The sequence below is a fragment of the Ostrinia furnacalis genome, unplaced genomic scaffold (assembly GCF_004193835.3).
Source record: "Ostrinia furnacalis isolate ACB-3 unplaced genomic scaffold, ASM419383v2 OfSCF0932, whole genome shotgun sequence".
NCBI classification, from domain to species: domain Eukaryota; kingdom Metazoa; phylum Arthropoda; class Insecta; order Lepidoptera; family Crambidae; genus Ostrinia; species Ostrinia furnacalis.
This window is the reverse complement of record NW_021131171.1, coordinates 993167-1009463: the sequence shown is the minus strand read 5'-3', so window position 1 is coordinate 1009463 and position 16297 is coordinate 993167. Positions and strand designations below refer to the sequence as shown.

Genomic DNA, 16297 nt, shown 5'->3' with positions numbered 1-16297 from the left:
TGATATTTATTTATAATAACGAATAGGGATGTGGGTGTACTTACTTCCGATGAATATTTGCATATAAATGATAGTTTATTTACATATTTAATGAAATAAAAAATAGCTTTTTAAAGGTTTTTTTAGCTTTATAAAATAACTAGCTTTCCGCCCGCGGCTTCGCCCGCGTGGAATTTTTCGGTTTTTTATATACTCAGCTGTTTGTGGCTTTCTATTGGTGAAAGAATTTTTAAAATCGGTTCAGTAGATCCCGAGATTACCCCTTACAATTTATCAAATATACAAACACACAAACTTTACCTCTTTATAATATTACTAGCTTTCCGCCCGCGGCTTCGCCCGCGTGGAATTTTGTCTGTCACAGAAAAACTTTATCGCGCGCGCGCGTCCCTGTTTCAAAAACCGGGATAAAAACTATCCTATGTTCTTTCCCGGGACTCAAACTATCTCTATGCCAAATTTCATCAAAATCGGTTGCGAGGTTTAAGCGGGAAAGCGTAACAGACAGACAGACAGACAGAGCTACTTTCGCATTTATAATATTAGTTGGGATAGTATAGATTAAGAAAATTAACGATGAAGGAAGATTAGGTTTATATTGAATTAACATTAGTAGGAGAGCCAGTTTCCATTCAACATCGGACGTAGTTTATGATGAAATGTAATTTGCAGACAACCAGTTGGCGTGAATAATTTAGCAAGTATGTACTACACAGCCACAATAAATATAATTATAGCTATTGGGGTCGCCAGTGACTCATGCTGCCGGCACTACAGCGATTGAATGATTCCTTACAACTTGCATACTAATTTGGGTAAATGTTACAAACATTAAAAGCTAATATTTACCACGTTAACTTGTTACACTGACCGAGTTTTTAAAATTCCTGACAAGATCATTGTAGAGACAATCTAAATAGATAAATCAAGTTGATATGTTTATTGTTATAATGAAAAAGATATCAGGGAAATACTTCACTCCGATTAAGTAGTTTACCTATGTGTCATTTAATTCAAAGAAGGCAGGGATTTCCAAACCAAGTACTTTACATCATACTTACGCGATTTGAGTTATGTTTTTGTTGGTATAAAGTTTTACCTCCCTCAGTATTAAAACCTATAAATCTAACCGCATGTCATGTACCTATGTAGGTACTTAAAATATGCCAGTTCCTAGCAATATGCGCTTGCAGATGGAGATCTGTCTAACATTACTTACTACATTAGACTTATTTACCTCTGGTATATACCTCTCATGAAATGATTATATAACTATGTAGGTATAACATTTAAGGTACATATTATACTAAGATTGTTTCAATTAAAGTAATGGGTACAACTGTTGTTCAACATAAAAAGGCAGGAAACATTCATAACTTATTATTTATTGAAGCAAATAAACATGAATTATTCAGCCAAGTTTCCACAATAGGTACTCATTGATATATTACACTCATAAATGAAACAAGAACAAACAATGAAAGTATACAAATACCTACTTGACAGCTAATAACGTAACATAGTACAAATTATAGGTTTCACGTGAAACATGGTCTATTTGTAACTATTGCGCTGAAGTCTTCATGAGTAATTCATGAGTATATCATCTTGTTTACTATAACTAACTATCAAGAAAATATGATAACGAGTGCCTAGATTACGTACTATCTAGATTGTGATGACAGGTAAAATCTAAGAAGCTACTCAATCACAGGAATATCTACATTACGAGTATGTATAATAAAATTAGGCCTGTCTTAGGTAGGTACATTGATAAAACGACACTGGCTCAATTTGTAATTTAATACTTGTATTCTCTACTTTCATTTTAAGATCAGGAAGCGGCCTATTCATAAATACTTTAAAACAACAACAGTACTTCAACACGATCGAAACTATCAATACTTTCATGAGGCGTCTGAAATCCTGAAGAATCGATAACAGAATATACATATTTTTCGATTAAAGGACACGATAGGATCCTGGAAACCTGAAAATAAGAAGTCTCTATTGTAGATAATTGTTTAATAAGAGTGCATTAATCTCATGTTTATTGATTTGCACGTTCATATCTCTTTCCATTATTTACTTACTTGGTTCATTATTTTACCTAAGCAGAAACAATGAACTCTCACACGGATGTTTACATAGAGATTATAGGCAATGAAAGAAGTTTAACCTGCACACGTGCGCGTGAGCAACGTGAGCTCTTATCAAATGAGGCACAAAGAAACCAACCAGCTGATTGTTGAAGTCAATAAGTATGACAAACTGCTTTTGAAGCAAGCTTCTAAGGTTATGTAAATAGTCCAAATTTTTCTTGCAATAATTCTCTGAAAATCTGTCACGTCACCATATTTTACCTCTGGTAGTCTTTGGAAGGTTTTTTAGGAAATTTTGAAGAAACTATAGGGTCTTATTGAACTTTTGTTACCTACAGAAGGATGGTAGGTATAAGAAGCACGTACTTGGTTGTTTTTTCATTATGAATTTGTAACTTGTTTTGTTGTTAAGGTTATTGTACTGTTTAAAAATAATACATACTACATGTAAAAGCCGACATCGAAACTCAGTTAGAAATTCAGCGAGGAAAAACTCTTCAATTTGTTATCGGTTTAGGTACTAGTTGTTGCAGTTAACAAAAACAGTTGTTGTCAATATCATAATCATTGCACCAAGTTAGTTTAGAAAATTAGCTTTCTTACCAATAAACATAGTATCAAAATGAGTGCGAGTACTTACTACCCTATTTGTTCAGTTACCTAAGTTAATATGCCCATAAAGAAAACTGTGTTTATTTTATATTTTGCAAAGACTTAATGGATTTAAGCTGAAATATTGCTCGTATATCATAATGTTTACAATGTTTTTTTAAGCATTTTCTTATCAACATAGTAAAGAATATTATTTACATGACTATTTCACAAGGGGGCTCTCGGTTTAGATTCTCATTATAATTACTACGGATTATGTTCGCAGAAATTCGCGTAGTCGTGTGGTTTTCCTCAATAAATGGCTAGTACCTATGCTTTATCCACTGACAACATGGAGGAAAACTTCGATATGTGCGAGAACCGATATCGTTAACCGTTACATAATTCAAAATTCAAGCATATCTTTCAAATCAGCTATATAATATCAACACTAATTTTCTTTTTGCTTTAATGTTCTTTCAGTCAAGTAAATTCCTTATATTTCTAGTTTCCAGAAGAATCCACATTATATCGTCTTTATTTCAAGTAGGTATAGTTATTGCTATTTTTGTCGTGACGTAAAGGCGCTGAGACAAATTAATTAACCGCTCTTTGTTACCATTGTGCCAACTGTATTTATGTGACTGCTTTTAAATTTTTATCTTTCATCAGTCTAGTCACATACTTTGGCGTTGTTTTCTTAATAATCCCATACCTACATTCCATGAATGCCTGGAAAAAATAACTTACCTACATTAATGTACTGTGTAGATTAGTCGTGTGTCCTTACCTGAAAACAAGGAAATTAATAAGAAAATTAATGATTTGTATACAGGAAGCGGTGAAGATTGATTAAAATAAGTAGTATTAATAATACCATCCTATTTTCTCAATTTAGAGAGCCGAAAAGAAATTGTGTCTTGTTATGTAAAGTACCTAACTTGTCTGATTTTGTACATAGATCATACAGATCGCTAAAATGTGCCATTTGGATAGCACCTACTTTATAAATAAGAAATTAGTATTTAACAACCGTATCCCAAAAGCCTGACTGACCTGACAGTGTGTGATTAATGACTACACTATGCATTTAATTGTTACTTTTTAAAACCACGCGAGTGGTAAATTGAAATGCGTAATTTATTATCCTAGACGCACTAGCCTAAAGTTTAATTTTATCAGCTTATCAATCGAAATTGGTGACGCTCTACACTAAACTTGACATTGACTCATTTATTTTCTGCGTATAATAACAAACATGTTAAGTGCGTAAGAACATTTTTGATATAGGTAGGACAAACAACATGCTCATTCTGTTCCTTCTTTTGTCAAACCTAAGAAAAATAAATCAAGTTGAAGTAGTGATAGAGTTCGAAGGATAAAATTATATACATTTCCAGGAATTTTGTACACATAAGGAATTCCCGCATCCAGATGCTTCCCGCGTAGGTAGCGTAGGACCGGTCGTTGTCGAAATCCTTGGGGAGAAGGTCATTTGGCTGACTGAAACGAACGAAAGGAATGCGAAATAAATTCTTGTAAGTATTACCTAATAATGATGAAAATTCAATATCTAATCAGAAACGATCAAATCTCATAGCTTGGTGAAACTGTAGTGAGACTTTTTCAATTAAATAATCGTTTTAACATTGACAGATAACTCGTCAGTTTTTATTATAAATCTTTATTTTATCGTGAGTGATTTTAATTGTTTCTGAAGTATGAAAGTAGGTAAATTGATCATCGTAAGTATTTTCGTAGTGTAGTTTTTATTTTCATTTATATTAAGGTTTAATTTTTAAATCCTCGGTTGTTTTTATTTAAACACGGAATGTGTTTGTTCAATAACAGTCTCAAAATAATGTAGAGCTTGTTTTGGATGTTCCGTGAAGCACTCAAGTGGACTTCACATTGCTTCACAATACCTATTCTTGCTGTTTGACATTTGGATAACGAGTTTCTACTGGTTTGCAAACATTGGGCTATTATTAGCACCGTTTCAACAGGAACCCGTTACTATGGAGACACGATATTCAAGTGGATATACCTACCTACCGTACTTATACCATTTTGAGTTTGCTTGATTCTCTCCGATCCAAAAAGAGGCCTAGGTTTGAACCAAACAAAATGGATTCAGCTCTTTCTAATCTAGAGACCTATTGTTTTTGGATATTGTTCCTAAGGGTATAGCGCCAGAAGAACATTACGAGTAGGATAAGTATTTTCGTATTACGCAGAGTTCATAATGTGTAATTCATTGTTCTTAATTTTGATGAATTATCATTTTCAAGACTATCTAATGGACTTAGTAAATATGTAGGTACGATAATGTGCCTTTATTTTGATAAATTAGATACTTACGTCAAACCAACCACTTTATCTCTGAGATATTTATTAATTCATCCTTTATTAAACTAGCGATACACCAACCTTTAGCCTAAAACACCTCCATTTTATATTAAATTTCTTAAAAACTTGAAAAAATAAGCACCCATACTAACTATCGTGGTCTACGAAGGTGATTTGCATCGAAATTGATTAATGAATACTTAGTTACCTATTCGATTTGTTCTTATCGACAGCTGAAAAACCAAATAGGGTTCTATTTTTGTTTTTGACTGAAGTTGGAGCGTCCAATGTAATTAAACTGTCGACTTTACTTATTATAGTGTAAAAGCAGCCAAGGTGACAGAGGCAAGGATAGAAAGTGAAATCTATTTGAGGCGTGCCGTTCACCGACTGCAATTCGAGTGCCTCCTACGAAACCGCTGTAACCAGCTATTCTATTTATGTGCTTTTTTTACATGCACTCTTTGCTTCCGCACTTGTTTTTCAAGTGATAACAAATTGAAGCCTAATATTAGACGGCTATTACTTCTAACAATAGAAGTTATTTCAAGTAGTTATAATGCTTTGATGATAATGTTGAACAACCATTGTGCCAAACGTATAATATTATCCATGATGTCTATTTTCCGGATAATATCTGACGTCAAAATTGTACAGGTAAATGATGTTGATTTATGTAAATTAGTTACTACATACTTAGATGTAGCTTTTGATTCTGCCTAAATTACGTACGTAATGTTTTTTATTTTGTTAACCATTACAAAGATAAACAGGGCGATAAATAAATGGTATTTTATCTAATCAGAATAAACTTAATTACATTACAACGAAAACCACTTTCATTCAAAAAATCAATTCTGCCTATCTACACACCTGAAAAACCTGATTTCATGTTAGTTCAGAATTCCTGAAAAGACGCTGAAAACTTGATCCAAGTCATGAAAAGATTTCAGCATGTGGTTGAATTGTATTGAATAACAATCAGAAATTCTACCGGAGTGCAAATTCATACTTCATTTAATAATGCGGGTCTGAGTAAGTAAATTTACGTATTGGGGACAATGTCGATTCGAGATAGATTATCACATTGCATTCAATAGAGTTTTGGGGCAGGTCGAATTGCGGTTTCCTAACCGAGTAGTGAGTTCAGGCTGTCTCTATGTACCTATCTACATGCCTAAGTATGACAAATTGTACTTTCTAAAATATTTATAAGTTGTCATGTTTTTGTCTCCTTGTAGATTTGTCAAGCTAATGCACGACGACCCACAAAAAAGGAAAACGCTTCACAAAATCACGATTTCAAATGTCACGAATCAAATATCAACACATACATAGTTAGCTAGAAACGTAACCGTATTATCTTATCAAACCTTATCCAATGCACGATAGCAATAAAGTAAATAGTTCCTTTGACAATATGCCAAAAAACAAATAAATATCCACTTAATTGTATTTGTTACCTGCTGCTTTAGTGATAAGTTAGAAATTGTTCCTTGGTTTACGCAAATGTTATTGTGCAATATAAAATATCATGGCTCTCTCGAATTTTCACCTTTTTAGAAACAGAAAGTGAATGCACTTTGGGTCAATTTTTTTAGGTAGAGCCATACCCATACAAGATGGGTGCCAATCTTGCCAATACCAACCGTTTTATTTTGTTTGGAGTGTGTATGCGTGTTGTTAATTGCATTTGTATCTATTCAACGACTTCACGTGCCTGCTAAAAGTGAGTAAAGTAATAAAATAATTGGTTGTCATTTTATATATCTCCCACAATTCCTCACTGGAAAGTTCCTAGCACGAGCACACAGGTCTTCAATTGTTTGTTATCTTACAGCACAAATACAGCGTTCACGAGGACCCACTCGTACAACACGTGCCGCTCAATGAACCGCGTATAAATCACACTGCACCAATATGCCTGTCTGCGACTACGTCAGCTATGCACTTGACATGCATTCGATAAATGAAATTTGAGATCGGAGATATCTGAAGCTCGAGATTTGAGAAGAAACAGTCGTTGTAACTGATTGAAATACTCGTATCTGACGTCTTTCTGATAATGTTGCAAGATATTTTTTTAAATAAACCAAAAGTGCATTTTATCTGACATCTTTCTGATAATGTTGCAAGAATTTTTGAAAATAAACTAAAAGTGCATTTCTTTCTAAAATAATAATAAGGTAGCGTTTTTGTACTTCAGAAGTCACCAGTTCAGTTTCGCCGCCTCTTTTGATTATAAGACAGACAAACACGTTAATGCAAATAGCGAATTTGGTGTACACAGATGGAACCCCGGCGGCACAATGCTCGCACGTCACGAGGACGTAGGTGGATTCCGTCTGACAATAGCATACCGATACATCATACGGTTTTGTGCCGGGCACGATCCGAATTCGTCAACAAATAAGGAGGTTCTTTGTTAGCAACGCTGTGTCGCACCAATCACTATTGGTTCAACTGTTGCTTATTTAAATAACTACAAAACAATGCTTGCCATTGAAGGTAGAGTCAACAACACTGTAATAAAAATTAATAAAATCTCAAAAGAAAATACATTTACATTGAACATTATTGTCGTATTCAGCATTTAAAATTTTCCTTACCAAATGTTGATCTCCATTTTATAAGTAGGTATGTATAAGTTAAATTAGATTCGCGCACTGTGAGTTTGAAATTGTTTCTTGAATAGAACACTATCGAAAAGTCGGTGATAAAGTAATAATTCGCTTTTATCGAGAACCGGTATCCATATTCAAAGGGTAATCATTGTAGCGACTTGCAGATACCGTGAAGGTGACACAGGAGTCTTGAAGCAAAAAACTAATTACTTAAACACTGAGAACCGTGTACATACCAATTTATTCAAATTTTAATTAAACTTAAATCATTAGCGCTTATCTCTCGCAGATCTATCTTAATTTAAAACGTTTTTAGTCAATAATAAAATTCAGTGCGTCACTTTAGCTCTTGATAAGTTAGACGCTCCTTTTTCTATGGTTGGCACAATTATTTTATAAGTTATTTTAGAAAAAAACTACGATGATAATACTACTGATCGGTACCAGATTTGTATGTATTAGAGATTGCAAAACTGCAACACTGCACATTTGATTATGTCGTCAGTTGCAGGTTCACTTGGGGTAACTGACAAAATACAGTTTTTCAGTAGAGCCGTTTAAAGTTTTTTTTCGTCTTAAATTGGACATAATATTTTTCCTTTTTAACCTTTTTTAGATCTGTTTTTACAGAAATGCTTAGAATTCTACGCGGTTTTAGATTAAATAAAAAGAATTATCTAATATGTCTTAGTTAAAAGGAAATAAATTGCAGTTACACCAATGTATTTTTGTACTTTTGACAGTTACACTAATTTTACACCAAACTTTTGGAAAAAGCATAGGTCAAATTGGTGTAAGTACTGCCAAATTTGAAATAATTTGATGAATTTGCTGGGTTTTGTTTACTTAGTTGCTGTATAATTTATGTAAAAGTATTAAAAAATAAGAGAATTCATGAAAAAAATAACATTTTGTCGTTTTCTTTATATTTTTTTTTTAATTTTATTAGAAGTAACTTTTATTTTATCCATTAAAAATATTAAAAAAGGCACGAAAATCAAGAAAATATGTGTATTTAATTTTTTTAAGACAGAAAATATTGAAATATCTAAAGTATTACTGTGAAACTAAGTAATTTGAATATTTTTTAAGCTTTGATTTACCAATACCGTATTTAGCTCTACGGGGCAACTTAAACTGAAAACAAAATGGATTTAATTTCCCACCTCTTTATAGCAATGTTGAATTAAGGTCATGAATACTACAACAGTAAAAGTAACAGAGTAACAACAGGTTAATGTTAGCAACGCGCAGTGACGCCTAGTTGGCTGGATAGTTTGCTCAATTTCAATATTTTTTTTTTTGAGCTAACTTTAACTTCTTTAACTGATACTGCTGGTATAATAATAATGTAATATGCCTTAAAACTTTCTAAATTCCTATTTTATTTTATGTTATAAACCTTAGCAAATCAGTGTAACTGCAAAGTTTTGTAGCAAAATTTTTACATTATTACAGATACACCAATTCAACCTCGTAAAATTATTACAATGTCAGTTACACCAAAATTATGAAGGAAATCTGAAAAGTTCACACCTGAAAATATCCGTGTAATTGTAATTTTTTTAAAGCTAGAATTTTTTTACGTATACCATTCGAAAGAGCAGAAAAAACTAAGAAAAACTGTATATTTAACTCAAAAACCGTATTTTGTCAGTTACCCCAAGTGAACCTGCAACTGACGATGTAATGCTTATTAAGTACGTGTACCGTTTCCTCCATCTAGCTCATTAAAAATTACGAATAGGTAGGTAGAGTCTACAGCAAGTATTTCTTTACATTTTATAAAAGGAAGGAAAATAAATAAACCTTGCGTATTTTAGGTACACTACTGGCAATTGGGTTTTCCCCTATCATACGACCAGCTTTTGCCGACCACCGACCGACATTCACATAACAGTGATAAGCAGAGCCTGCAGTAGTAGGACATGTCACCGTTTTCATTTCCTAATCTGTGCTTGAAGCTTGAAGTTATGGTAGTCGTCTCAGCGAGGCTCAGGCGGCGACCGACTGACCGACTTCGTTTCGACACGCCGAAAGAAAAGAAAAACAAATGAATCCAGGCTCTGGCACTTAAACGCGGAAGCAGCACAGACATTAACATTTTAGTGTCCGAATCGAGAAACGACCCAAATCGAGTACTCGCTTGAGTTTTCTGGGAAATCACCGATGACTCAATCACGGCGGAAAATCTCTATAGGTAGTATAGGTAATTGCTCGATTATATGAGACAACAGTTTAGAATCACGTGTGGAATTTCTGTATGTACACTGTACAGTCAACAGCACATGATATTTACATGATGCATACTGTAGTTAGCCTGATGTAGCGTCATTCATAGGTACTGTTAGACAGTGACGCCTCAAGCACAGATTACTAATACGTTAGTCCTCAAGATCCAGAGCAGAGAGCTCTAATAATTGAGTCGAGTAATAGCATAATATCTTTAAACTAAACACTTGTTGAGTGAAGTGGCAAAGTACTTAAAACTGAGTCAGTGTACGATGAACTTAGATTAAAAAGTAATGCTTTAAGTTCAAAGGTATTTAAAAATTAACTGTCCTTTATTGCTTTTTAATGAGATTCGTGACATATTTACCTACCCTCTCGACTTCAAACTTAAAATAGGCTACTTAGGTATTCAAAGGAACAAATGGTGTTGAAAAGTTGCCTAAGTGACAAATGGCAGTGTAGAGACAGTGAAACACATTGTGAAAGTCGACTTTTGTTTAGTCTTCAGGCACTTAGGCTTCAAAGTTTTACGTGTTCTGAAATGAAGCCATAAAACATTCACGTGGGACGTAAACTATCTACACTTTTATCTATACACGATTTCGTATTATTAGTAGATGATAAATATAGTTCAGATACATAGAACTGTCTGTTTGAGAATTAAACGACATCGTCATTGACGTCATTTCACACTCACAGTGAAATCATAGGCATATTATAGCCCACAGGTTAAGACTTCAAAGAATTCGGATTTTATTTAATAAGTTCATTTTATAGTTTTGAGTTACACCTTGCAATTTTTTTTTTACTTTAAGTAAATATTAAAGTGATTATTATAAGGAAAACTATGTCACAATTAGCACAAATATCTCTTTATAGTCGTACAATCGTGTTTGGGATTACATTTTACGCTATTGGTGTAAGCAAACATTGTTCACTTAACACGCGCGTTCTGAATGCGGATTCCGTGTTGTTTGCTACCTAGTTTTTGTAAGCAATGATAGATCAAGATGTCGAGAACTTATGAGAGATTTTCTTGAGAGATTAGATAGTTTTCCACGTATTGTGATTCGTTAGAGAGAGTCTACTACTAAGTATTATCTGATATTTTGGGATCATGGTAAGTTTTTCGCATGTGGCCGCCTGGCCGCGTGGTTTCAATTTATAGGAAAGAGTTTCTCCTAGAGTAGAAGCAACCTCATTTACATTCGTAATAACAGAACCTACATAATGAAGTCTTTTCATTCAATATCTCGTGACATACCATCTATGTATTTGTAAGCATTCCAATACCTAAGTATTTATCATCTGAATGACTCTATCTCTTTTCCATATCAATAGAATATAAATAAATAATAGATAGAGAATATTCGTACAAATACATCTTTATGAGATATAAGTAAACAAAACAATGGAAGTAAATAAATGTAACGTGTTGAACTATTATATTCCGTGACAATAGATTGATTCATTTATGTAGAGTCAAGCCGTTAATGTCTCATTCTCTATTGTATTGAAAGCAAATGTCACTAACTACCTACCTACCTGATAGTTACAAGTTTTTTTCCTCTGAAAATACGATTTTAATGATAGGAAATAACTTAAGTCTAGTAAGTTACTAATACTTTTCAGGATACTCTTGTTTAATTTAATGTATGAATGGAAGTAGATAAATATTACTACAAAATATAGAGTTTTAGCGTGGCTTAAAAACTTAATCGATCATCAGTAATGGCGGCCAAATATTTGGTCAAAGTCAAGAATTACTGGTATCGATCCTATATGTATAATATGCCTTCCTCGAGAAATTATCTTCATGATGATGAAATGATAGACACTATTGGGATAGAAATCTTGTAAACATCAAACGTTAATGATTACAGACAAACACGATGTAATGAATTGACTTATTTCTACAAATAAATTATAAATAATAATAAAAAGCATTTCAACTCAAACAGAGCAATGTAAAGAATTAAAAGATGATTTATAAAATAAAAATTCATAAAATTCATTTATTTTTGCAAATAGGCTTTAAAAAAGCGCTTTTACACGTCCCAATATTAACCCTACCACTGCTTCGGGACAATAAATGGGCCAGTGCTGAGAAGAAGCAGCGCAAGAAACTCAGTCACTATTATATCATGATGAATATATATCATGATATATACATATATATCATGATGAATCATGACGTAGAAGATGGAGTAATCATAAGAAAATAAGATATTAAAACTCCATGATTAATTTGCGTGAGAGTTTTTCAAATACGAAAGCCGAAGTGGTTTCTCGTTAGCAGACATGTGTCATGCTACACCCACTGGCCACTGATGATGAATGAACTCAAATATAGGTCAGACCGCTACTACAGATATACGGTTGTGACTGCACAATTAACGATGCGAACGTAAATATTTGACTCGGATGCGTTGTGATAAGTAAAATACGACTTTTCTCCATGTCTTTACACCTGATACTAGCCTAGTGGTAAATTACGGTTTCAAGGCTCGGCTAACGGCAACCGAAAGGGGCCAATATGATCGTGAGAGCGCGTTTAGCTGCGTCGTAACCCCAAAAAATGCTCAACTCGTTTGTTGTTTTGTAACTCAAGAACTGGCGTCTCCGTGTCCAATGTTCGACGAATATGTTACGAGTACTATTAGTAACAATTAACCAAATGAAAATTGGATCGCTGCCAAGGGATAGTATTACAGATTATCAGCCTATAAATATTTGTCTGCATGCTATGCCTATGTAATTTATATTACCTAAATAAGTGATTATTTTAGGTAGGTACTTATATCATCATGACACAAAGGATTTAAAATTGTATATGTAAATTATGCGTTATCTTTACGACTATTACAACAATGTGTGACGAACTGACAAAGCACATCTCGCCTTTCTACCACACAAGAATTTAAAATAAAATCCAGATTAGGTAAAATCGAATTATCTTTCAAAATGTAGAGTTAATCTTACAAAAGAACAGTTGATTTACCAACAGTAAAACTGAAGATTTTTCTTCTTAAAAATATCCTCTCTAACGGTGCCCTCATTTTACAGTTTAAGTAGGTAGTGTTTTACTTTAAATAATCATGGAAATAATAGAACCCAGAAAAATTAAATCACGGTTTTTAGCAAAATTAGTGATATTTTTTCCAATATTATCAAAATAGAATTCGAATGAAAATAGGTACTTGCGTTATTTTCTCTGAAAAATCAATACAAGATAAATGTTTGATAAGTAGGTAAACTTGACATCTATGCTCTTTTATAAGTCATGAAAATATACCCTACGTATTTATTTATGCTAAACATGGCTAATTAATATCTTTCTAAGCGGGTTACACGTCATGATGTGGGTAGATAAGCAAAAGATAATACTTTTCATTAAGAATAATCCGACACAAAGATTGATTTTCATTTAAATATGATTAATGAAGGGGCACGTCATTTATTGATTAGATATCATATTAATAAACATCGCATTGTTATTTTCGTAAAACTGAAGAAAATGTATTTGGTAGAGTCACTCCAAATTGTGACATACCCTATAGGTATTACCCATTACCTATCTCTATGTATTTTTTGAACTTATGAGAACTGTAATGATCTTGAATCTCTATCGAATGGTTATCTTGTTTTTTTGTTTGTTTATGTCATGCATTTATAATAGGTATTAGTCCATCCATGGCTATGTACTCGCTAAAATAAAACCGTGTGATTTTGCAATAGAAACACGTCTCTTATCTAATCTGGCCTTTCATTCGCGACCTTCGTTGTTAAAATTATAGTTTTAGTGTGACCGACAATATTTCATTGGCTCAGTCAGTATCGAAGTTACTACACCTGATATTAAAGTTGCGATAAGAAAAGTTAACTCACAAATCTCTATCATGAGGTATTTATTTTTTCATGTATCTATTGCGAAAAAGTTATTATTATTTAGTATATTAAAATAAATGTACCTACAAGTAATATGGCATTTTATTAACTGTAAAAATCTGTGACAGCTGGATTTGTTATTTTATGGTTTTGTACTTCAACTCCTTGAAGACATGTTAACCTTTCCTTGTAACTAAACATGCATTGTAATTTACGTCGTTCATTAATAACCCAGCAAAACCTCTTCTGAAACATTTTTAACCTTATTGCTTTGTTACTAAAGTTCTATCTTCATAATTTAATATGAAGGTAATCAGGTAGGATGTAACACAAAAATGTAGAGTCAGTGATTTAGTTGGTATGACATCTTTTATGACTGAATTGTTTGTAAATATAAATGTGATAATGCAGTTAAGGGAATATTTATTGTGATTTTTGTCTACAATAGCTTAGTAGCTTTATATCGACGAGTTAAATGATGTTCGCCCTAAGTCATTAAACAGGAAGAACAATGGCCTGAATAGGATACGGAATAATTAAGAGTATCGGGTGTCTGTTCCCCCACTGAACAGCTACATTGATTTTCTCTTTTTACACACGATCAGCACAAGATACTTGCGTGATGCGCGTGTGGTAGGGACGGGACTCACAAAGGGCCGGACGGCCGTTGCCCTCACTCACATCGCAAAAGCTTTTTTTCTGTCGGCTATGTTTAGTTTAGATACTTCCGACAAGTTTGAGGATAACGTTGCTACGGCGAAGTATTATTGGAACTGGATTGAAATAAGTACTTTTTAGGTTGGCGGATGTTTGCAGTTAAATATAGTTGATGGTAAAGCAATTAACCATGTTGATTCATATTGAACTGTACTGCGTAGGTACTACTTGTTTTAACTGCATATACCGACAATACAGCTCGCGCTGCTTACTCATCATTTCAGTGAATTCAGTCTTTGTTTACGTTTTGCGTTGATGTCTTTAGTCACACGTGCCTACCCACACTTGGGATGATTTTAACGGAGTGAATAACAAGAAACACTTCACTTTAGGGGGAATTAGGTGGATGAACCACGATGAACGGTTCGGTTCGGTCTTTGAACTCCTCCGGCCGAGAGCGAGATGGATGCAGAGATTGTTTAATGACAAATAAAACATCGATGCACAGCTGTCGCCGCCTCACGCGAGTCCGGACTCCGGAGGGTCCGGCCATAATAGGGATGCGCCAGGTAAACGTCTCCGCCGTTTTATTCAGAAAAAGCTCGTATTATTGAAATCCTAACAGACCGTTAAGTTTTCGAATAATATTTTTCTGTTGCTACCTGTAGTTTTATACATGCATTATGTATTTAAAGTTACATACGGTACCTACCAGGTAGAGACTAACGAATGACCGACCTTGATTTATAAGTTTTTAACACGCGCAAAAAATATTTTATAAATTCATTGGCTTCAAGTTGATTACCTGCAATATGTTATGGTGTGTGTGCGCTTACCTACCTACTGTTGATTCATAATAATAATGCAGGTATCCTGGTATGAGTGTGTGTAATGTTGTAGTGTGTTGGTTGGTAGCAAGGAGCTCGAGGCTGCTCACCTATATGCGCCAGGTCGATTATGGGGATTTCACAGCGCGAGAGCAGCGTCTCCTCCTGCGGGGCGGCCATGCTGCTGCTGCTGCTGATACTGCTGGACTCCTCTGGTCGTCGCACACGTCAGACACCCACTCAGCCGAATCACAGACTCGTTATCACTCGACTTCCACAGTAATTAGCAATTAGCGATCGCGACACCGAAAGATAAAGGATAGGGAAAATGACAGATAAGCACTTATAAACACCGTACGGTAAGACTAAACGTTAAAGTTTATTGAAGTTGTGAATGGTCTTTTGATTACCCCTGGTATAGAAGCGTTCAGAACTCATTTGCATAACCTTGTAGTTCCTGCTCGAGGCGTTCTGCGATCTGACGTAGCAGCAATAAGCTATACTGACTTGACACATTAAAAATTGGTTTCCGTTTCTCTCTGAGAGTTAAGTGTGTGGATACGTTGCTCCCGCGTGTGCGACCCGACGGCGTCGCGCGCCCCCCGTCCCTGCGAGTTTCGAATGTCTTTAGTCCGATAAACTGGCTCACCGTGTGCGATGAGCGTTACCCGGGCGTTCGATGTCGGCTCTCACTTGTATATCATCGCGCAGACTTTCGCAACCGAGTAGCGTGTCGAAACGGCTCTGCCTGGCACGCGGCGGTGTGGGGAGAGCGGGCTCGTGTGCGGTCGGGACGGCGCTCGCGGAGGCACTGACTGACTAACTACTGCGGTCTCTGCGCCCGAGCGTCGTCGGCTCCGTTGCTCACTTCGCGCCGCTGCGCTAACCTTCGCATGCCGCTCACTCGCCGTATAAGAACAAAATCACGCAATTACGTCGGCTGGAGATGGTATCCTTTTGTTTGAACGCCTATTTCAGTCTTTGTTGGAGCATGGCATGTAGCGACCAGCTATTTCTAAGAATCAAA

The 16297-nt window shown here is 34.7% G+C and overlaps 1 protein-coding gene across 1 annotated transcript in view; it reads right to left on the bottom strand.

Moving 5' to 3' along the window:
* FNSI (flavone synthase I) overlaps positions 1-16102 on the bottom strand; it is a 30676-nt gene extending 14574 nt beyond the window's left edge. The window contains exon 1 of the mRNA XM_028301516.1: positions 15381-16102. Coding sequence (XP_028157317.1) covers positions 15381-15450 — 70 coding nt within the window. The 5' untranslated portion in view covers positions 15451-16102. The remainder of the gene's footprint in view (positions 1-15380) is intronic.
* Positions 16103-16297: the final 195 nt, after the last annotated feature.